Source organism: Alternaria triticimaculans, assembly GCF_023758025.1.
Source record: "Alternaria triticimaculans strain BMP 0046 chromosome Unknown scaffold_3, whole genome shotgun sequence".
Classification (NCBI taxonomy): Eukaryota; Fungi; Ascomycota; class Dothideomycetes; order Pleosporales; family Pleosporaceae; genus Alternaria; species Alternaria triticimaculans.
Window position 1 is genome coordinate 2219914 of NW_026055960.1, and position 22077 is coordinate 2241990.

At 52.1% G+C, this 22077-nt stretch overlaps 9 protein-coding genes across 9 annotated transcripts; 3 read left to right on the plus strand and 6 right to left on the minus strand.

Moving 5' to 3' along the window:
* Positions 1 to 215: 215 nt before the first annotated feature.
* Positions 216 to 1193, plus strand: J4E78_003437 (uncharacterized protein; the record flags this gene model as incomplete). Its single annotated transcript, XM_049364077.1, has 1 exon — positions 216 to 1193. The coding sequence occupies one exon, from the start codon at positions 216 to 218 to the stop codon at positions 1191 to 1193; it is 978 nt and encodes a 325-aa protein (XP_049224742.1).
* Positions 1194 to 2041: 848 nt separating this feature from the next.
* Positions 2042 to 4360, plus strand: J4E78_003438 (uncharacterized protein; the record flags this gene model as incomplete). The annotated part of the gene is made up of 3 exons (XM_049364078.1): positions 2042 to 2048; positions 2153 to 2759; positions 2809 to 4360. The coding sequence occupies 3 exons, from the start codon at positions 2042 to 2044 to the stop codon at positions 4358 to 4360; spliced, it is 2166 nt and encodes a 721-aa protein (XP_049224743.1).
* A 254-nt stretch (positions 4361 to 4614) lies between these two features.
* On the minus strand, positions 4615 to 5433 carry J4E78_003439 (uncharacterized protein; the record flags this gene model as incomplete). Its single annotated transcript, XM_049364079.1, has 1 exon — positions 4615 to 5433. One exon carries the CDS (start codon positions 5431 to 5433, stop codon positions 4615 to 4617), a length of 819 nt encoding a protein of 272 aa, XP_049224744.1.
* A 1712-nt stretch (positions 5434 to 7145) lies between these two features.
* On the plus strand, positions 7146 to 8171 carry J4E78_003440 (uncharacterized protein; the record flags this gene model as incomplete). The annotated part of the gene is made up of 1 exon (XM_049364080.1): positions 7146 to 8171. One exon carries the CDS (start codon positions 7146 to 7148, stop codon positions 8169 to 8171), a length of 1026 nt encoding a protein of 341 aa, XP_049224745.1.
* Positions 8172 to 8812: 641 nt separating this feature from the next.
* J4E78_003441 (uncharacterized protein) lies at positions 8813 to 10456 on the minus strand (the record flags this gene model as incomplete). The annotated part of the gene is made up of 1 exon (XM_049364081.1): positions 8813 to 10456. The coding sequence occupies one exon, from the start codon at positions 10454 to 10456 to the stop codon at positions 8813 to 8815; it is 1644 nt and encodes a 547-aa protein (XP_049224746.1).
* Positions 10457 to 10952: 496 nt separating this feature from the next.
* J4E78_003442 (uncharacterized protein) lies at positions 10953 to 11936 on the minus strand (the record flags this gene model as incomplete). Its single annotated transcript, XM_049364082.1, has 1 exon — positions 10953 to 11936. One exon carries the CDS (start codon positions 11934 to 11936, stop codon positions 10953 to 10955), a length of 984 nt encoding a protein of 327 aa, XP_049224747.1.
* Positions 11937 to 13012: 1076 nt separating this feature from the next.
* On the minus strand, positions 13013 to 14326 carry J4E78_003443 (uncharacterized protein; the record flags this gene model as incomplete). Its single annotated transcript, XM_049364083.1, has 1 exon — positions 13013 to 14326. One exon carries the CDS (start codon positions 14324 to 14326, stop codon positions 13013 to 13015), a length of 1314 nt encoding a protein of 437 aa, XP_049224748.1.
* Positions 14327 to 15009: 683 nt separating this feature from the next.
* J4E78_003444 (uncharacterized protein) lies at positions 15010 to 18390 on the minus strand (the record flags this gene model as incomplete). Its single annotated transcript, XM_049364084.1, has 4 exons — positions 15010 to 16223; positions 16278 to 16424; positions 16931 to 18175; positions 18231 to 18390. The coding sequence occupies 4 exons, from the start codon at positions 18388 to 18390 to the stop codon at positions 15010 to 15012; spliced, it is 2766 nt and encodes a 921-aa protein (XP_049224749.1).
* Positions 18391 to 18729: 339 nt separating this feature from the next.
* J4E78_003445 (uncharacterized protein) lies at positions 18730 to 20209 on the minus strand (the record flags this gene model as incomplete). Its single annotated transcript, XM_049364085.1, has 2 exons — positions 18730 to 19875; positions 19940 to 20209. The coding sequence occupies 2 exons, from the start codon at positions 20207 to 20209 to the stop codon at positions 18730 to 18732; spliced, it is 1416 nt and encodes a 471-aa protein (XP_049224750.1).
* Positions 20210 to 22077: the final 1868 nt, after the last annotated feature.

Sequence of the window (22077 nt, forward strand, 5' to 3'; positions counted from 1 at the left end):
TAGTCTGCAGACCTATTCAGGTTTTTTTCTTGCATGAGTGCTGTCATTGTGGAGGCTGGAGGTGGCAGGCCGAATAGGGCTAGGGTGTCGCGCCTGGCTCAGCCGCCAAAACCAAATAACGTCATTGTTCGCGAGTTTCGCTTCGTGCCCAGGTGGGAACTGCCACGCCCTTACCCTCCAGCTCAACAGAGCCCATCCCCCCGTCCACAACAACCATGGCAACGCGTCGAAAAGCCGACACCGACATCAGCAATGGGGCTCCTATCACAGCCGGCATGCCCAGCGGTACCGTTCGCTCTCCGTCCGCGCGCCGCTCGCCCTTCCTCCCCACCCGTCTCGAAGCGCAGCTCATCGCCATCTACCCATTGACGCTCCTCATGGGAAGCGTGTTCAGCATAATATCGCCGTCAAACCGCAGTGCGCCCTACTCCGCCGTCCTCCAATCCCACCCCGCCGAATTCGCGCCCTCGTACTTTGCGCAGAAGAAGAACATCTTCAACGTATACTTTGTCAAGCAGGGCTGGTTCTGGACGACACTCGCCTTCGCCGTCTTCGTCACCTTTCACCCTGGATTCGGTCAGGGTGCCAGCGCGAGACGCATCCGAGCGGTGATGCGATATGGCGTCGTGACAACATGGTGGTGCTTCATGACGCAGTGGTGCTTTGGGCCGCCGCTGATTGATCGCGGGTTCAGGTTCACGGGAGGCCAGTGCGAAATCATGAGGGACCCGGAGGCAAGGGAAGAAATGAGCACCACGAGAGAGTACATTACCGCGGCGACATGCAAGGCGGTTGGTGGAACATGGAAGGGCGGACACGATATCTCTGGACACGTCTTCTTGCTCATACTTGGCTCGTCACTCCTGTGGCTAGAGTTTCTGCCTGCGTTGACGCGTGTAGAGGGACTGAGGGATGGAAGGCTCATCACCTTGCCCGATGGCAAAGTTGCGAGCGTTGCAGTGGAGAAAGACCTCGTCAAGTCTGAGGGCGAGGCTACTGCGCGTGGCGTCAAGTTCGCGCTTGGTGTCGCCGCGCTGATGTGGTGGATGCTCCTCATGACGGCCGCCTACTTTCACACTTGGTTTGAGAAGTTTACGGGCCTTTTGGTTGCCTTTGCAGCGCTGTGGACTGTTTACTTCCTTCCAAGAGGTGTCCCACAGGTCAGAGCGTGGTTGGGCATGCCTGGTGTATGAGAGCCCTAGCTACGAATTAGGCTATGGGTGATGGCTCTCATCTTGCGGAAGACATAGCAGAGATAGATCGCAAGACGGGTTTGTGAGTTGACGAGTCAAGCGTTTGAGCAAAAGCTTATCCAGCGTCAGCATAGTTTAATAACATGCATCACGACTTTGGCCCTTTTACAGCACTGACAGCTGGGCGCTCTAGCCTCGAGCATGGGACATCATGACTTCATAGCGCTCAGGTGATGTCGAAAGTAGGTTATTCTGACATTTTCGCCAACAATATACATCCCGAGATTTGCACCCGTGCCATGTTCTCCAGCAGCTGGCACCTCATTCAAGGAAAAATTGGATACCCTGGAGCCTACGTTGACCTTGGGCCGTGTATTGCAGCTTTCCTCGTTAATGTAGGCTCTAGGGTATCTAGATTTTTCATAGAACGAGGTGCTGGCGCTACTTGAACGGCTTTTCTGCGGCAGCCATGTCGTTTTCCTGTAGTTTTCCGCTCAACGTTGTGCTAGTGTACCTGATGGGCGATGGCAGCTGCAGCCTTCTATGGGACCGTTGACGACATCAACCGCGGCTAAACGTCGCACCGACCCAGAGTAGCACCGTCCCTTCTCCATCCGGCATCCTATCCGCCGACTTCCGCAGCTGGCCCAATCACTGCAATTTACGCAGAGTTCCATGGCAGAAGAGCTTGTCTGTCGACCCCCGGACCCTCCCCACTTCCCCTCACGATGATCAGTCCACTGCATCCCCGATGTAAGCTAGGCATGCGACCAGGGTGGTTGGGAGTGTACTTAAGAAGGTACCTTGACGAACATTCGTGATGCATTGCTCACCTGTAAGATCTAGCAATGATTGGTACGAAGGGTCTCGCGTTGAGCCTTTTGGCCAGCGCTGTTGTGGCGCAAGATGGTAAGACATAGCTATAGGTTACAATAGAGGCAGTCGCTAATTCGAGGCAGCTATTCAGGCATCTGGCACAAACTTCACGCTTACTGCCGACGGCATGTCATACCTGTTCCACGTTGATACCGAGTCTGGCGACCTCATCTCAGATCACTTTGGAGGACCAACCGACGACTTCACACCACCAGCCTACATCCTACCATCCGGATGGGTAGCTGGCGAGATAGGCAACGAGCGTCGCGAGTTTCCCGATATTGGCCGCGGCGACTTCCGTTTACCAGCTATCCATATCGAACACGCCGATGGCGACACGATATCCGCTTTCCGCTACGAATCCCACGACATTGTGCAGGGAAAGCCTTCTCTGCCAGGACTACCTGCGACTTACGGAGAAGCTGGCGATGTCACGACGGTAACCGTGCACATGTACGACAACGTGTCGGATGTTTCCGCTGCATTGATGTACTCAATCTTCCCCAAATACAACGCTATTGCACGTAGCTTCAGCATCGCGAACAACGGTACTGCTGATATCGTCATCGAGAGAGCGTCGAGCTTTAGCACCGACTTACCCAATCTCGACCTCGAGATGATTGAGCCCCACGGTGATTGGTCGCATGAGTTCCAGACCGTGAGGAGGAAGATCGATTATGGCGAGACTTCGTGAGTTGATATGCCTAGGCGTTGCTGTATAAATACTGACATCTATCAGGTTCCGAAGTACCGCAGGATATGCATCTCATCTTCACAACCCTTTCTTCGCGTTGGTTTCGCCAACCACCACCGAATCTAGCGGAGAGGCTTGGGGCATCAGCTTAGTGTGGACTGGTAGCTTTGAAGCTACAGCACAGCGCTTCTCCAACGGCTATGTGCGCGTTCTCATGGGCCTTAACCCGCTTCATTCCAGCATTCGCGTGGCACCAGGGGAGATGTTCCAGTCTCCCGAAGCTGTCGGTGTGTACTCCTCTCAGGGTGTTGGTGGCGTGTCGCGCTCATTCCATGATCTCTATCGCAATCACCTCTCTCGACACAAGTTCACGGACCAAACCCGCCCCATTCTGCTCAACTCGTGGGAGGGGCTGAGTTTCGAAATCAACGAAACGTCTCTGGTCAGCCTGGCCGGCGAGGCGGAAGAACTTGGAATTGAACTGTTCGTGATGGACGATGGCTGGTTTGGTGTCGAGTACCCACGCAACAATGATACTATGGGTCTCGGAGACTGGACACCCAACCCAGCAAAGTTCCCCGACGGTCTAGGCCCGTATGTGGAGCAAGTCAATAACTTTACAGTGTTGAATGCGTCGTCCACGCCTTTACAATTTGGTATTTGGGTAGAACCAGAGATGGTAAACCCCAATTCGACTTTGTACCATGAGCACCCCGACTGGGTCCTGCATGCTGGAAAGCACCAAAGGACGTTGACACGAAACCAGTTGGTTCTGAACGTAGGGTTGCCGGAAGTCCAGGACTACATCATCAGCTCGATTTCTCGTGTACTCGATTCCGCCAACGTCCAATACGTCAAATGGGACAACAACCGTGGCATGCATGAGCTTGCTCGCCCATCTGATGACTACACCTACATCCTCGGTCTGTACCGCGTTATCGACAACCTCACAACGAGCTATCCTGATGTACTCTGGGAGGGTTGTGCATCAGGTGGAGGCCGATTTGACCCTGGTCTTCTACACTACTGGCCCCAGCACTGGACCAGTGATAACACCGATGCTTCAAACCGTCTCACGATTCAGATGGGCACATCCCTGGTCTACCCACCCTCCGCAATGGGTTGCCACATATCTGCGGTTCCCAACGGTCTCACCCATCGCAACATCAGCATCGAATACCGCGGTCACGTCGCCATGATGTGCGGCTCCTTCGGTCTCGAACTCAACCCATCCGAACTCTCCCCAGAGGAAGCTTCCGCCGTGCCTTCCATCATGGCCCAAGCCAAGGCGGTGAACCCCGTTGTCATCTCCGGTGATTTCTACCGCCTCGCGCATCCCGACAGCAGCAACTGGCCTGGTGTGCAATTCGTCAGTGCAGAAGGAAACCAGAGCATAGTCTTTGCGTTCCAGCAACAGTACATGATCAAGCCGGCAGCACCTCCGCTTAGACTACAGGGCTTGGATCCTAAGGCGAGGTATAGTAACGATCTGGACAATGCCACCTATAGCGGGGCTACGTACATGAACGGCGGGCTCAATATCGCGTGGCCAATGGGTGACTATCAGAGTAAGCTCATTTGGCTGAACAAGGTCTAAGTACAAGTACGTCAGTCTAATAGTACTTTAATCGAATTACTATCCTGATTGCAGCAACGCGGTTCACTGTGAAGAATATGGGTGCTTGTTCAATCTTACAAAATACTGGTCATTGCTCACACTTTTTATCGGCTGGCGTTATCACGTTGGTTGCCATGTCTTGGTTACGAATGTACCGTCAGTGGTAACGAAAACAGAAGCTTTGTCAAACTAATGTAAGGCTACTACGATGAACGATGAAATTAATTATGACTCTAAGCCTCCGTCAGTGGCCGAGGGCATATAGCCTTCCATCCGTTCTGCGCGATAGCTCGAATCTTGTGGTCTTTCACGGCATCCAACAGCTTCGCACATTTACCCCCGGCAAGGACGGCCAGGTATTGGTCTTCTATGTTCCTGCTGACAAGATGGTACCGACACAGGTAAGCGACGTAGTTGGCTAAAGCATCCACGATAGGATCTTCTACCGTTTCCTTGCGCGTTAGCTCAGCCACCAGGACCAATTCCTGTGCCTCCACGGGACGGTAGATGAGGCTGCATATGTAACCTTTGATGATCTGAGACGTGTACTGCGTCATCCCCAGCACCTGCGCAGCAAGACGTAACTCTAGACCCTTCTTGATGTCCTTGGGTATGGAAATATCAGTGTACTGCTGGTCAGTACAGATTGTCCGCAGCCACTTCGCGATCGTCCGCATAGAATTGAGAGAGACGTCCTTGTGGCAGAACTTGACCCAGGTATCATCTGGGTTAGCCTCTAAGTGCTGGCGGAAAGCCGATGAAGCAGCGAAGAAGGCTAGCTTGGGCATGTTGACGTTCACTTTGTTGCCGTTGGGGTCTAAAACCTCCACTTTGATGGTGATGTTAGGGGCTAGCTCCTTGCGCGCGGATGCTGACCAGTTGCGGAGGTGATTGCCGCCGTTCAGGTTTGCCATGTCTGTTAAGACTTTGTTGACTTGGCCCGCGGGCGAGAGGGTATTGACGTAGGCCTTTGTGTTGGGACCGTTACGGCGACGGAAGTTATTGCTCTTCGTAGGGCGGCTGCCCTTGGACTGTTCTGAAGTAGTAGACATCGCGGTGACTTGTATCGAATGAGCTCTTGTCAAATCGGATGTCGAAGCTTGATGTTGCTGGAGTTGCAAGTCGTGTTAATACGAAAGAGAGCAAGCGAGAAGGGTTAAATAATCGTCTAGACCACTTGTAAACCTACAACAGCGTCCTATCGCTGCCAGTGACTCGTGCCTGAAAAGAGCGTGAAACTATCGGATGTGAGTGAATAAAATCTAGTACTCTGGCAGAGATCATCAGTAGGTAGAGCGGGGTGAATCAACCCAGATCACTATGCGCATAAGGGAGTCTGGGCTCTGATGGTGAATGATGATGCAGAGACCAACGATCTGGTCCTCGATGGCGCTGGGCGGTCTCATTTGCGTAGTAGACTCGTTACCATGGAGACGAAACTCTGCATTCCAGCTTTCACTGTTGTGTACCTCATCACTCGACATGGAGATGATGCCTGCGTGGACGAGATTGGTGTTCATGGAAGCTACCGCGGCTACGATGCGCGACGGCCGTCGCATCTAGAGGTACTCAGCTTCGCTCGCAAATGCGATTAACACCGCGGCACGGTCTTCTGTTCTGGCCACACGCGTGGACCATTCTTCACTAGAGATTATGAGCCGTCTCATGAATGAGCCGGATGAAACTCGTCGGTCTATGTGCCCTGCAAAAGACTTACGCGTGAAGATCAGAAGTTTTCAGATGGAACCGATCGAAAGCCACACATCGATGCGTGGCTGATGGTACGGGTAACGAAAGTTCTCAAGAAAGTGCGCTTGATGACAATTAAGGATGGAGGAGATGAGGTGCCCAGTGGTGTTTAAGCGGGGCCCAGTATGTGACCTCGCCCGGGGGGAAACGCGTGCGCACGTGCTCTCGATGACGTGCCTAGCTCGACTTTCCAGCCCTCACGAAAACGTGGCGGCCACTTTCCGCCCACCTACCGAGCGGCACTCTTTCACCATCAATTATTCCACTCACGTCGTGCGAGCGTATCTTTGACTCGGAATCCTGCATCACGCGATAAACCTGGGCTCATAGTCATTCACATCGCACTCTCAACCTGCCCGACCTGATCAGAGCGCTGCTCGCCGGGCTTGTCACCTAGCGCGGAGTGAACAACATCATAGAAACCGTTTGCCGGAGAACGCATTCGAGGCCTGTGTCTGCAAGCTCATTCAACCTTAACAACAACACCATCCGATTGCGCGCGATGTCAAGCAACGTTCACCTGACGCGAGCGGTATAACGTTGCCGTTGCTCTATGGCTACAAGGATATACGCAGTTTTAGGCCTTTGTCTCATTTCCTTTAGCAGGGTGACATCTCCCCCGTGGGGCCAGCCCCGAGGATTCTTGCAGCCCGCCACGTTCTCTACCGCGTTTCGGAAACAAGGCTGCGTTTTAGTCTCTTCATTTGGGTCACGAGGACACGTTTCTGGGTGTCTGTGCCCTGCCGAGTTGACGTAGATCGCGTTTGCGACCAGTGAGGATTATTGCCTAACCAGGAACCGGGATGCAGGGTAGTGAATCGAGAGGTGCAGAGTTTCTTGGCGGCTGGTTGACTGTAAAATGAGGCAGACTACTTGTGGCGTCAGCCCCAGGAAGAGTGATCTTACGTCCCTTGAAGAGGAGACTGCGCGCCGTTCCCTGCTCGTGACTGGCGTTCGGCGACCTCGTAACTGAAGCCAACCACACCACGGGACAATATCGCACCCAACACCGACAATGGCTTCCCAAATATCCGATCGGGTGGAAGGTATGACCACGAACCATACGCTGTCTCACAAGACCTCTCTTATCGTCATTGTCTTCCTCGCCCTCGCCGTCTCCCATACCCTCGAGGTCTTCGTCAAGATCTTCCGCCTCTTTCGCACCTATCACGGCGTGTACTTTTACACGCTCATTGCAGCCTCGGTCGGTATAGCCATACATGCCTTTGGGTACTTCATCCGCAACTATGGGATATCCGACTCGGCCCCGCTGGAGATCGCCTTGGCGTGTGGCGGGGGTATGCTCATGATCACTGGCCAATCCATCGTACTCTGGTCACGCCTACACCTCATCAGTTCTGGAAAGAGAGATTGGTGGTTGCTCTGCATGATCATAGCAGCTTGCATAATCGTGCAAGGAGGGGCGACTGCGCTTTTCGCTGGCTCGAATTCACCGAATCCCAAGAGGTGGCTACAGATCTACGAGAAGTGGGAGATCTTCCAGGTTACCTGGTTCGTCTTCCAAGAGTGCCTCATAAGCGGTCTCTATATCTATCGCACCTTCGCCCTCATGCGCAGCTCGGCCGCCTTCCGAGGCCCACGCGCGAAGCGGGTCTTCAACCATCTCATCCTCGTCAACACGGTGGTCATCTTGCTCGACGTCACGATCCTGGTCCTACAGTACATAGGCCTGTACGAAATCCAAACCAGCTGGAAGACACTCGCATACGCCATCAAGCTCAAGCTCGAATTCGAGGTCCTCAATCAACTTATCGCATTCGCAACGAGGGGCTTCGATGCGAATGCTGAGTCGCACGATATATCCGGAAGCGCCGCCTTGAAGGACGACACAGGAGATCTTACACGGAATTCTCGATTCGGTCACTCGGCGCATCTCCGAATGGACAACGATGGTACAACAGCGCTACCGATGGGGAATGTAATGAAGAAGACGGATATCCAGATCAGCGTCGAGCCGGATACTCTGAGCGAGAGAAGTACAAAGGCGCTACACGGAAGGGATAGCGGGGCGATGTGTTGAACACATGCAGATGTGACAATGGCAAAAGGCCATTACTTGACGACCCTTGACGCCAATACACTACACAACCTTCGGGTGCCGAGCTGCGAGGCTTGGTCCGATCTTCCTCGTACTAGGGAGGATACACTGCTTTCATTTTGTTTAACGACCTTTTTCATACTGGTAGAGGGCTACACTAGACTTAGACGATTTCTTCACGATACCCACTTGCTCTTATATACTCATTTTAATGAACTATACGATTGTCAACACGAGTTAGTCAGGCTGAGGCAGCAAGTATTGAAGTAGTGACTGTGGGTCCATCTACGTTACTTTTGGGGATGACTGATCGTGGAGAAGGCGGGCAGGTAGTCGCAATACGACGTGATGGGGTTACAATACATCTAGACTACTATAAACACCGGTGATTACCCAACGAATGAGCACTACACTTGCAAATTTGCTGGCCGCACGCCTGAGTAAAACATGCTTGGAACCTACAGTGCGGAGCGCGGGAGCGACGATCGAGCTTGTAGAGGTATCGTGAGATTTCAGACATTCTTAAAAGAGAATTCAGGTCTGCTCCGTGTTTACCCGGATAAGAAACAAGTGTGCGCGATGCGACACCAACATCACAAACCAGAGTGTCGAAGGCTGTCTCTTCAACCCCAATCCTGACCGAATAATCCATCCACCCATCCATCTTCGGCCCAATCCGCCTCCCACACTGAGCCTTCCCTCCGAGCTAGAGCCGCGAATGCTCCTGGTGTCTCTTCAACCACACGCACATCGATACCAAGGTCGTTCAGCTGCGCGAAAACGTATGTCGAGACGTCGCCTTCGAGCTCCTCAGGTCCAGCACCGTAGCCACACCTGCACAAAAGCACGATCTTATTCAGGGCTGGCACCTCCGTCTTGCGCTCGACTATCATGTTGAGCCATGTAAGAATAGCCTTGGTAGGACATATTACGGTGAGCGACTCGAGGCTTGGAGGAGGTATAATACCGCGAAAGTAGTGCAGCTCACCGAACGTATTGCGGGCCTCGAATACAAGTACACCTTGCAGAACCTCCATCTTCGTCAACTTACGGAACGAGCTGAAGCTGTGCAGGTTCGTACAACCACCGAAACAACGCTTGGGATCGAAGTGATCAGATTCCTCGTAGTCGATTTTGATGAACTGCAGGCTTGCAGATACATCTGTGTCCTCACTCAGAGCACGCGCGATATGCTCAAAAGTACCCAGCCACTGCTTAACAACAGTCGGGCTCCTCATGAAAAGTATCTCTAGACGGGTGATGGTAGATCCAGCGAAGTCTTGTAGCAGGATAGGAAGCTGGTAGCCATGACTCATATGGGCGTTATCGTTTAGTTCATTCCAGTCGCTTCGTATGATGAGTGTATGGAGGTTGGCACAGCGGGGTGAAAGGCACCGAGTTGATCTGTTGCCGAAGAAGACATGCTCCGGAGTGGGCAGATGCTCACTAAAGTACTCCCGCGAGAGGTCGATCTCGAGGACTTGAAGGGAGATGAATGGGAATCTCAGTATGTCGATGGTCATACCGGAGACTCTCAGGCGCTTGACGTTGTGGAATTGCTCGAAGCCCGACCAGCGGCTTGGTGGTTGCTGCATCAAATCGCTATTGAGACCATAAAGCGAGCGAACGACGTCGAAAGCGGGTAAATCCAGATCGTCCCGGAGATAGTTGCCCATACAAAGCATGTCAAGATTGTCGCAAAGAGCAAGAAGCAATCCAGCTAGCGAGTTCAGCCGACCGAGTAAGAGAGTGCACCGCCAATCTATCTCTTCCATGCTCTGAAACGGGCCCCCCGACCCGAGAATGCTCAGACCATTGAGGCCCTGAGATATCTGTAGCAACAAAGCTCCAAGCTCGTCGCGAGATGTCGCTGGGCGTGTTTTGGTAAATATGCTTCCGACTACCACAGTGTCACCATTGATGTCGATACGCCAGCTAGTCGTGGAAAGCGTCAGTTGACGGATCTTGCTTCTCAGTTCCGGTCTTTCAACGATGGTGCGCACGAGGTACATGACACTGTCACCTCGAGTGCGAGGCAAGCTGATCGTCCGATATAAGAGCTCATCACCGATGGCTTTGAAGCGACGCGATGTCCGATTCAGGTTGCCAAGTGTCGGGTTGTCGCCCTCAAGGTATCTGGCTATCTCAAGCAGCAGCTCGTCAGGGAGGTCGTTGATGGAGCGGAGGTCATGTCGAAGGATGTCCGGGGACAGCTCGCTGACCACTTCTCTCAGCTTCTCTTCGATCACTGTCGGCGGAAGATCCATCGCGACAAAAGTTCCGGGCGGGTTCCGTTGGCGATGTCAAATTGCTAAAGCAGTTAGCCAAGGCGTACGATGAACTGACGTGCATGGGGTGACTCACTTCTCTTCGAAGTTACGCCAGGATGGCGGGTAACAAAGGCTTTTGACGACGGTTGAAAGGTTCGCGATAAACTTTTCAGCTTTACCAAGTTGTGTATTCATTGACCACCTAGGCAACCAATGAGCGTGCTGCAAACACCGGTGTCAGGCACGTGATACGGCGGCGACACACCGCCCGCGTCCGCTTGTAGCACGTCAACCTAGGGAAAAAGTGAACACCCTGGGGTCTACATCGATGTTAACACACCCACTTTGCATGTACACATGTTAGTGTAGTCTGCAGACCTGTTAAGCTTTTCCCCCGTATGAGGTGGTAGCGCAACGTATTCCATGCTCATCTTTTGATGTCGCGTCCAATCTGAAATGACTTGGCCGTTTTCTTCCCATTGTGACTACGTACCTAGAACCGGGGTATATAGGGCTCGTCTGAGACTTCAATCTCAGTAGACGGGTACAAATATGGACCTAGATCTTCTGGAATCCAGACACATCTCCCGTTTACCCTCTCGCAATGTCCTCTCCAGTTCCATCTAACGAGGTGGTGCTTAATGACGCGCCATTTCACTGCAGCCCAGAGATCTTTGTCGTACTCATCACCCCAGACTCGCTTGTTGTCGAGCTTGTTATGGATGCGCAGAACCTCGTCGAGATCAACGTCTCTGATGTGTTGGCCTCTGCAGTAGTTCTGATACCATGGCATGCGATAATTAGGAGCATTGGGATGATCTCGAAGAAGCTTTCTCAGCTTCATACGCTCATTATACACCAGCGCGTCGGCTACATCGTCTTTGCCGCGGTTGTCAAAGATCCTTGTGCCGTCTTCCCTGCAGGGATTTCTGGGGTCGAAGTCTTTGGGATTTTGCTTGGTTCCTATCCCTTGGTCCTTGGTCCATTGGTCGTATGGTACAGGTAGATAGTCGTCATCGATCTCGTCGAAGCTTTTTCCAACGTGCTTTCCATAGGTGAAGACCCACTTTGAGCCCGGCATTTCTGGCTCTCTATCGAGGAAGTGAAATTTGAGAGCTATCCGGGTGTAAGTGTGTTTGTGCCCACCGGTGGCGTAGATCCAGGAATTGATCCATGAAATCGGTGCTTCACCAAGTTTGCAACCGTTGTAATAGCCGCCAAATTCACTATCGATCTTGTAGATGTTATTCGCCCAATGAATGAGAGCCTCACGTAGACCAGGTTTTGAGTTCACCAAGGCATCGTCGTCTGCTATTCTTGCTAAGTCTTCGTCGGAGAGGTCCTCAAGGGTGCGGCCTTTGTGTTCTCCGAAATCGAGCTGATAGACCTCAACTTTCACGCGCTTGTTGTCCGGCGACAGTGAATCTTGTCTTGAGAGGAGGTCCGGAGTCTCCTCGCGCTCCCTCTTGAACGACATGGTTCATGGCTGGCTGCAGTCGCTTCTTGACAAAAATCGAGCGTTCCACGTTGCCAGTTGCAGTACGTCAGTAGGAGATACTATGCGTTGCAACCCTTCCAGCACATGTGGTATTAAGGAACGAGTTGTAAGATATAATAACCCAATAGAGCAATGAATGGGACGTTGGATGAAGTGGAAAAAGAGGTTTCGGCTCAAAGTAGACGAGATGGACAGAAGCGGGGTGTATGCGCAGACCCCCGAAGCTATCCCTTCCAACAGCCTTCATCGCTGGGCATTGTCCAGCAGCTTCCATCGTCTTATCTTCAGCCTATCACGGACGTCCTGCTCCGCATCCCTAACGTTCCTTCTGCGGCGTCAGAGAGTTTGCGATCATTGCTGCCGTTTTGCCGGCGTTTCGTCCCCTTGTGACGTCAGACCCGTCCGCGCCGGCGCCGTTCCAACCACGCGCGTTTCGTGCCTTGCATCGATGGATACCACTAGGCCCGGCTCGATCCATCGCGCGGTGAGTGAGCCCAGCTGTCGCAGCATTGCAGTCACGAATATTCAACTATAGAGCTGCAACAGAGGAACTGAGAATATAACCGGCAGCTTCCTGTCCCTCGCTACTGCAGGGGTCAATGTATCGTATGATTCGATGAAGTACCGAGGTACATCGCCCCGGGCCTTCTCGACGCATCGCACCTCCATTTCGCGGCTCCGCCACGCGCACACTACACGCAGCAACGACGCCATGCGGTCCTCATCCTTCACATCTTTGCCTGTATGAGATGCGCTATGCCTACTTATCATTTTGCGTGAGAATTTTCCGTGTACGATTGCGCGTCCACTGAAATTGCACGCGACGTATGCGACAATGCCTTTGGTACAGGCGTTTAGGACACGGCGGCATTAGCTTCGTCAATAATGTGGATAATTTTCGCATCAAATTCATCCTATTACACGCCATCCATCGCACGATAACATTACGAGACCAGAAAGAGACCAGAAAATCTCCCATTCGATCGTCTCTGAGCTGCCTCTCATACCACCCACCTCACAACAGATCTACCGCTAGCACCTCATGAACAGCTCCATCAAATCTCATCGAGACCTCGCCTCAGTGAAATGCTGTATGCGGGAATGTCTGTTGCCCCGTTCGCGATCGCGACCTCGCGGATCATGGTGTATAGCATCTTGGTCTTGGGCCAGCGCGCCCGAGGCGGCATTGTGGCTCCCCTGCTCATGAGCAATTCCAGTAACTCCTTGCTGTTTCGGTTGAGAGCAACTTCCATCGGCGAAACCGTCTTTGTCGACCGCTGATACCTAGGATAGGCGCCATTGACATCTGCACCTGCATCCAGGACCGCGGCGACGACCGGGATGTCGCTGACCTTGATGGCGCAGCAGAGGAAGTTGGTGAAAAGGGTTCCGTCGTTGATTTCCAATTCTTCGTCGTCCAGAAGCAAGTTGACCATGTTAACGTTACCGGTACGACAAGCAATTGTGAAGAGGCGATTATTGACCAGGCTGCCTGATGGATTCAGGCGTAGAATAGACTCTACTACGTCTGTGTTTCCGTTCTCGATGCCGATCTCGAGCCACCCGTTGTACGTGCGCTTCTCAACCCTGCGGAAAATTGTCTGGCGGAACTTGACAAGCTCATCCACGAAGCGTGTATTGCCAGCCCGGATAGCGGAGCAAATCGCTTCTGCAAAGTTGTAGTTGTAAGAACCTAGAGTATCACGTTTGACCGACTTCTTGAGGTTATTCAGGTGGTGTAAGACTGCATCGAAAAGCTCGTCTTGTTTCGAAGTCACAGCCATCACCAGAGGGCCTTTGCCGAAGGTCGTGTAAGGAGACCAAATCGCGGGAGGCATTTGCGCTAGCAGAGGGCGAATCAAGTCAATCGCCTGAGTCGACATAGCCGCTACGATCTTCTCCCAGTGGTGAATGTCCGCGCCGTTTTCTGGATTGTTCCTCAACTGAATGGCCGGGTGACGGTAGGAACGCCTCCAATTCATCATCATATACATTACTTCGTCAGGACCAGTGACTCGGACAAGGCCTTCAACCATGCGGGTCTCAGTCTCCTTCCGCTTTCCTTTCGGGATTGAGAGTTCCGAAACCAGATAGTCAATCATTCGGTGGATCGTATTGAGTAGCCGGTTGTCGACATCGGCGGGCTTGTTCAGATGGGCAAGTACATACGTTGTGATGTTGGCAGTGATGACTCCCGGGATCAATCCAACGATATGTTTGGGCTGATTGCTGAGCAGGTCATGCTTGATTTCAGCGGCGAAAGTGTGACATACGCTTCGAAGTTTCCAAGTGGCCCTGGGGTGTTCAGAGTTGAGCGAGTGGATGACGTTTTGGAATATCTCCGTGGGTAGATCCAGAAGTTGCGCCATGTTGAGTTGTTCTTGCGCTCGGTTGATGTCGTATACGGCGACAGGGTCGTTGGAAGATGGAGTGATATGTGGAGGAGCTAGTGGCTGGGGTTTACACTTTGTCAGAGACGCTAAACAGCGCGCTAGTGCCACATTAAGGTGTTCGTGTGAAAGGCCTTCGCCCTGCCTACGGTAGGCCCAAGCGCTGAAGAGTTTGGTCACATTCACTGCCACAATTACGAGAAGTGGCTCGAATTCGTGGCACATAAGTAGGGTTTGCTGCATACATAATATCAGATCTTAACAAGTAAACAGCTTCCAAGATAATGTATCCTTCTACTAGGCATGTCAGGCGTCAGGATATGGGAACGTTGGTCTGTACAGTGGTGGAAATGGAATGGAATAGTTCTAGGGGTAATTCTGTGCTAGGCCTTCAGCGATGATGGTGGGTGTGTGACCCTCGCTACTTGAAGCCTTACCAACTAGATACGCTTGCACCATGTGTACTCGCATAGTCTGCCCATCTGCAACTCATAGTACCAAAGTATACCCCTGCGCCCTTGACCCACCGCATATCATTGCCATGTTTGACGTGCACCAGTGACAAGGTACCTCTTGCTTTCCATGCTGCAGATTTCCATCAGTTGCGTATTAACCCAAGGATGTACCAGAGATTGCAATACAGTAACAGCGCGGCAGTGCTTTTACTTGGTAGTTATCTTCTGTTTGGTGACAGCGTTCTGCATGACGTTACGCATCTTTTTCGATGTCGGCCAAGTGCTGATAGGAGGAACCTTCGCTCCGCATTCGATCAAGCAGACTACCGCGTCGTATTTCTTGAGATGAATGGCGTACTCCAGGGGTGTAATGGCACCGCGATGTCTCAAGCAGTGGTTGTCCATGACAAGATCAATGTTTGCACCAGCTTCGATCATGGCGCGAATGATTGAACTTCCGCCTGCTCTTATTGCAGCCGCCAGTCCCGCCCCCCGGAGAATGCTGGAATCTAGCTCCATCTTTCCAAACTTGATCAGTGTGCTAACAATAGTGGAGTTACCGGTCTTGAGACCCTGTTCGAAGATAACCGAGTGGACCTGTAAGGGCTTCGCGAGTGGTTCGGCTTGGAGAAGAGCTCTGAGAACCTCGCTGCGTTGTGAGGAAATAGCACGAAGAATCCACCCAGAGAAGTATGTGGCGTCAGAAAGGGTTAGGTACTGGCAGAAATAGCCAAGTAGTAGGTTTACCATGTCAAGGCGGTCATCCATGATAGCTAGCGTCATAGCGTCACACATCCTGAATAGAGAACCGTACGTGAATAACTGGTTTCTCTTGAACCTCTTGGACTTGTGTTGATCCAGGCCCTTCATAATCATCGCGATCGTCTTCTTGTCGTTGTGCAGAACGCAAGCTACCATCGGGTCGCGAAAAGCTCCCAGCGGGAGTGACGCAGGAACCTGGGGCAGTAATTCTGCGACTGTGTCATGGGTACCTACATTTATCGCTACAATGAGCTGGTCGTGGATCGAGATGTCTCCGCTTAGTCCTTCGCGCCCATGCTTGTAATGTCTCTCTTGGTAATAGGAAGGAAAGTTGCGCCACCTGACCGAAGCGTGGTTGTACCTCCAGAGGAAGGTGAATGGATCTCGACACGTGTGCGCAACCACAGCACAGACTTCCAGAAGGATGTTGCGATCATGAAGATTGTCCGTATCCTCGAGTATCTTGGTAGCATATTCGACCATCTTAAGTATCTTGGCGGGAAGCTCCGGTAGAACATCTCGCGGAGTCTTAACGTGATAGGCGAGGTAGTACTTCAAGTTCTCTTTGTTCTTGAGTACGCGGAGATCGGGCGAATTAAGGAATGCCTCTGCAGGTTGTACAGCTAGAACATTCTCGCTGATCTCTTGATCAAATGTGCCTATACAATGATCAGCATTGACTGCACATGCAACCAAGGCGATGGGGAACTTACGGCACACGCGACGCATCTTCCAAGACTCGGCCACACCAGCGTCGCTGACGAGGCAGTGGACGATGCGCTTGAAGATCTCAGGCGGAAAGTCGAGCAAGTCCATCGCAGTGACTGAAGTCGTTACTCCAAGCTCGTCACTTCTCGAATCTGGCTCATGTTAGTACATATCGCAATCAAGCCGACGGGGGTTATTTACGTAGTGGTTTCAGTCGTTGCAGTCGCGACACAGTGCGGTGGAGAAAGGAAGAAAGCAGAGTGGGTTGCCTCAATAGGGAAAGGGCCTGTGTGCCAAGCTTTCTTGGTCCAGACAGAGGTAAAGGCAGTCACAATCTTCGGTCACCTCGACTTATGTATCGCCCTGGCAACTGCAATTCGAGGCGAGCGCGATTTGATGACGAAATAGGCCGTCATAGGTATCAGGCAGCCATGAGTTTGAGCAAGAGAAAGTAACTTTTAGATAATTACAGTGTGGTTTCGTGAAACTTGAAGGGAAGGAAACAAACTTCTGAACGCATGCAAAATACCGAACTCGCCAGCCAATTTGTGTGGCAAAGGTAACTGGCCCATCTACAAGCTCCAGTGAGCGATGAATAGCCGCGGTAGAGACATACATCTACGAGGCCCTACAAGTCAGGGTGATGCGACATTGTCACCCTCAGCTCCAAGTTTCTCAATCTCTGCCCTCTGCATTTTCTTGAAATACTTGTATTCCAGGACGTGCCCACCGTCGTTCTTGATCTTGGCATGTCGCAGAATCTCATATGTAGCCTCATGCTTTGACCAGCATGCAATGTTTGGTAGGTGTGCACCTGCGTCAATCAGAGCTTGGATGATGGACGGGTTCTTCTTATGCATTGCCACTTTTAAGGCTAGCCTTATCGTAGAGTAGTATGGCGTCGGATAGTTGACGTCAGCGCCAGCCCGTATGAGTAAATTGACGATTTCGGGGTTGTTTGAGTTGATGCCTGAAATCATCGCACAGGTCGCTGCCGCTGTCTCAATGAGGTCTTCCTCTACGCATAGCTTGACGATGTCTTGGCGTCCTTTTGCGCATGCCAGGGAAAGCTGTGAGGAGGTGATAGGATTCGTCGTCTTTCTCTTGATATAAGGAACGTCTAATACACGCTGGAATACCGCCAGACTCGACTTGCGGATGGCTGTGTCGAGAAAAGTGTTGTACTCAGCTTTCAAGAACGTGAACCCTGCTTGCTTGTACCACGTGGACAGTATAGTAAGTAAATCTACACGGGAATGCTCAACGGCGGCCATTATGGCCCATGAAATGTTGAACTCGGTTATTTCCCATTCTCGACAAGCGAATGGGTCTTGCTGGACGACCATTCGTATGCGCTGGGCTTCGACAGAACCTTGCAAGACCGCGTCTAGCTGTTCCAGTATGACTTTGACTACAGAAGCTTGTCCCTCTGCAGTCGCCCGCAAGAGAACACCTCCGAAGACGGGATGAGTATCGTAGCTGCGCAGTGATTCCATCGCCGTTTTAATGAGTCCAAGTTTTCCGAGGATTGACGCAGCCACAAGCTGATCAATTGCTCCGAAAGGGGTGCCGAGGTATTCAGGTTTCAAGCCTTTTCTGCTCCCATAGCCTCGCAAAGCGCGTATCATCTCGTCGTTCGTAGTGTCAGCACCTAGTCTGTCGCATAGGTCTCTTCGCAACCCTTCTTTCTCACTCTCCGTGACAATTCCCATCTGTTCTGAAAGATAGCTGATCATGTCGTTGATTCTTTCGGGTAGGTATGGGTGTACATCCAAGGGTACCTTGCTACGATAGTAGACATAGAGGCCAAGATTGTGGCGCAACAGGTCGTTCGACATGTAGGTGAGGTCTTTCAAGGTCCGCTTGGCGAAGATGTCGTATGTTATAGCTAACCTGAGTGTGCCTACACTCGGTCAGCTTCAATTCGTAATATGAGACCTCACCACCGCTTTACTCACCACAGACCCCACGGAGCTTCCAGGCCTCGTTAACGCCAGCGATAGAGACTAGCTCATGAACGACGTTCTCAAACACTTCCACAGGGAAGTCGAGGAGTGACATGGCCGCAGATACCATTGGTGGTGACGTTTTAATGTTCTTGGTCTGTGAGGTGCTCATTTTGGCTTTGATGTAAGGTTGAGGCGACTGGGGTACCTTGGTAGGCTGGCCACTTGCCAATGTATGTTTCGTGGTCATGTCTTTGTAGTGAGATCGACTCACAGTTATCGGTATCAAGGGATGAGAATGAAGAGAAGATTGGAGGAGGAGTATAGTAGTTGGGGTGCTAGATATACTGCTCTAGCGTGGCGCTAGCGCCATGTTCTCGCTCTTGGTGAGAGAACACGTTCTGAGGGGCGATAATACGGCCAGGTAAAGGTAGAAAGGTCACCTGTACTCGAGAGGCAGAAATTCAGATATATGTTTGCAGCGTTCCTGTCCGGCCTCCCGGCAAACACATCAAATCCGATGTTTCCTTCGCAACTTCTCGAGCCTATCCTCCTCGCTCTGCAGATATGCCTCCTCGTCCTGCTCCATTCTGTTCTGGCTCTCCATGAACGTCGGGACCTTATCTCCACTTTGCTTCATTCTGGCGTCTCGCAAAGCGTTGTACGGCTCTGGTTCCGATATCGTGTACCAAAGGTCGATGTGACGCACGACAGCGCCTCGCTGAAGAAGATACTTGACTGCAGCCATCGAGTGAGCGGCGGCGAACTCCAGCGGACTTTCATTCTGGGCTGGTGCCCCACAGTACTTTTTCGGCTTGGTAGTCGGGTAGTCCGTCTTGTTGATGTCGGCGCCAGCGTCAAGAACTGCTCCGATAATAGCAGTGTCGTCGTCCGCGGTCTTGATAGCGATATGGAGTGGCAGATTTTGAGCGGACCCCTTATTGACGTCTACTTGTCCTTCTGATAGCAAGACTCTGACAATGTCTAGACTATGTGCCTTGCAGGCATAAAGAAAGACGTCTGTAGTGACTTTTGGCCCACGTGGAGAGTGTAGCACTATCTGGCGTACTATCTCCGCGTTCGGAGGCTGGACGAATTTCACAGCTTCTCGCAGACTCTGCACGTACACATCCCTCACGCCTTTGTGATCATGGTACGACCTCTCCAGAAACTCTGTGAGTCGACCGACAGTACCGGCAGAGTGCTGGTGTATCGCAAGCCTGAAAGCATAAGGTATGTAGAGGCTCTCGAGAGTACTCTTTCCCTGCCGGCGCTTCGCATGATCCAAGATCAGTTGTAAGGTGTCTTGATCGTCTGTAACCACTGCTGCAAGAAGCGGACTCATACGTCGAATCGCCATGTCGTGTTCTCCGAGTTGTGGTAGTAGATCTTCGCGCATCTCGTAGTCACCAAGCGCTGTTGCCGCGGCAACCTTCTCCTCGGATGTGAGCCCTGAAGAAAAGGCGGTTTTGCACCATTGATGATGTAGATCGCAATAGCTCTCTGGAGGATCTGGGTACCGTATAGTGTAGTAGAGGTCAGGGAAGGTTATCGTTTGTGCCATTACGGCGCATACATCAAGAAGCTTCTTCTCCTTCTTGTCGTTGGCAATGTCCAACTCTTGACAAAGGTATGAGTGTGTGCCCAAGATGTTGGCCTAGTATTGGGATTAGTAAAAGAATGAGTAAAAGGTCCCACGTAACAGCGCTAAATTTACGTACCGACAAGCTGCTCATACTGTTGACAGGCTTCTTGACTCGGTAGTAGAGCCATTCTGGCATTAAATGCGACATAATCCTACCACACCAGCGCCTATCTGCGTACCGTAACTCTGCCGTCTGGTAAAGAAGTATGTCGTCTTTGATAGCGCTCGCAAAAGTGGTGCAGACGAGACGCTGCTTCCACGTTTCCCGCATACCCTCGAGGCAGAATAGATGGTGTGCAATGATACCGACAACCTCGGCGGGCACCTCGACGTGGGCGAACCGCATGGCGACGACGTACCTTCCCAGCTTCCCAAAAATGCGATTTCCGTTGGATTGTTGGTCGCAAAATGGTGGAAGCCGAAACCTTGGAATGGCGTGGGCCACTAGCGGCGACAGGATCAGGCACCAATCACGTGCTCACGCGTCTCGGTGCTCCCGAGGTTCCTACCTAGGTAGGGTTCCAGGGTCCCGCGTTGGTGAACGCGTCAACATAGCGCAATTCCCCTGTAGCCAGTGAAATGACATGTGATGCGCAATGGTCAGTCCTGCACCTCGTCCTCCATGTACTCCTGCAGCAAGTCCTTGCGGCCGGCGTACGGCGACGGCTCGACATACGTGCCCTGGAAATGTGCCATCCAATTCTCTCCTATCTGCGCCGGCGTGCTTTCCTGGTCGACTGGGATTGCCCTGTTGCTATCACAGACGCTCAAGTCGACTAGGTCGAAACGAACATTCCCCTCGCCTTGTTGTATCTCTCGCATAACGCGTGTGAACGATTCAGAAAAGAAGCAGCAACTGTCCATGAGACTAAGCGGGCTTACGGGACGTGGAGCGAGCGGTTCGATTGCTCTTTGCCATCTGGCATCCTCGAGCATTTGCTCAAGGAGAGCGAGCGTACTTGCAGTGTTTCTGGAGTGAAAGGTCACAGAAAATCGATCGGGAGACAATCTCGATGAAAGAGCCACAGCTTCCTCGAACCACCGTATGAAGGCCTGAGAGACGCGCACTCGGTCTATATCTCCATCGATATCCCAGGTTCGCCCATCTTTGTAGCAACTTACAAGTTCCTCGAAACAGGGCTGACCGACGTTGCCTGTCATGGCGATTGCGATGGCGGTAGTCTTTGTATCCACTTGGCGACATATACTGATGCGTGGATAGTGTTGCATTATGCTGACCAGACCCAGACCATGGCACTCTGGTCTTGCTACGCTGGCATGGACTTCATCAAGCACGATGTTCCGGATAATAGATAGAACGCTCGGGTCTAGACCATTGAGAAATTGTATGGCAAGCGCAGCTGCGGAAAAGTAGCGCTTGGTGGGACCGTCGACACACATGGGACCGGATCTCTTTGGCGAACTCCAAGAGATGCATTGTTCTTTCAGCGAGGCGATATCTTCTGCGTTGGGTATCACCCAAGGGTCAGGAATCTCAGGGAGCAGTGATGCGACATTCGGTTGTTCAGGTCGCTGCCCGAGGACCTCGTCAACTTTCCAAAGCTCCCACCACCTCTTCGTCCCCTTCTCCAGGGCCAGCATAAACTTGATAAATCTACGATGAGTAGAAGGTGAATGACGCCAGAGTCTCCAGTCATGCACCATATGCACGGGCACCGGTGGAATCCTAGCATGACCTCCGCGAAGGCGGTGAAGCAGGGGAACACACTCGGGAAAGTCCACTCCGGCACGCTCAATCATATCGTCGGTGATGTCTTTACGAACCCTGCATAGTTGGTATGCGGACATTGTATAGATCCATTCCAGAGCAGTTGCAAAGGACGCGGCTCTATCGCTCGTCTCACGGTCGACCCATCCCGTCCGGAAAGTGACGGTATTTGTTTGAAAGATGACCGGTCTCAACTCGTGAGCTACTCGACTGCAGGTTTGCAGGAATGAGAGATCGATAGGAGCGCCGTTGGCTGCGCGTAACCTGCGCGTGCGCTGGTTATAGAGATAGCCGCCATCCTGGGCCGCATAGTAGGTATAAATCTCATCCCGTAACTCTCGAGGCAGATCGAAAAACCCCATCATGGCAATGTTGTAAGTGGTGACGGGTTGCAGGATAGGTTGAATGTTCTGATGAAATGCGTGAGTGATGATGGACAAACAACGAAGGAGCGAGCCATGGACCCCACACATGTCGCCAAGAGG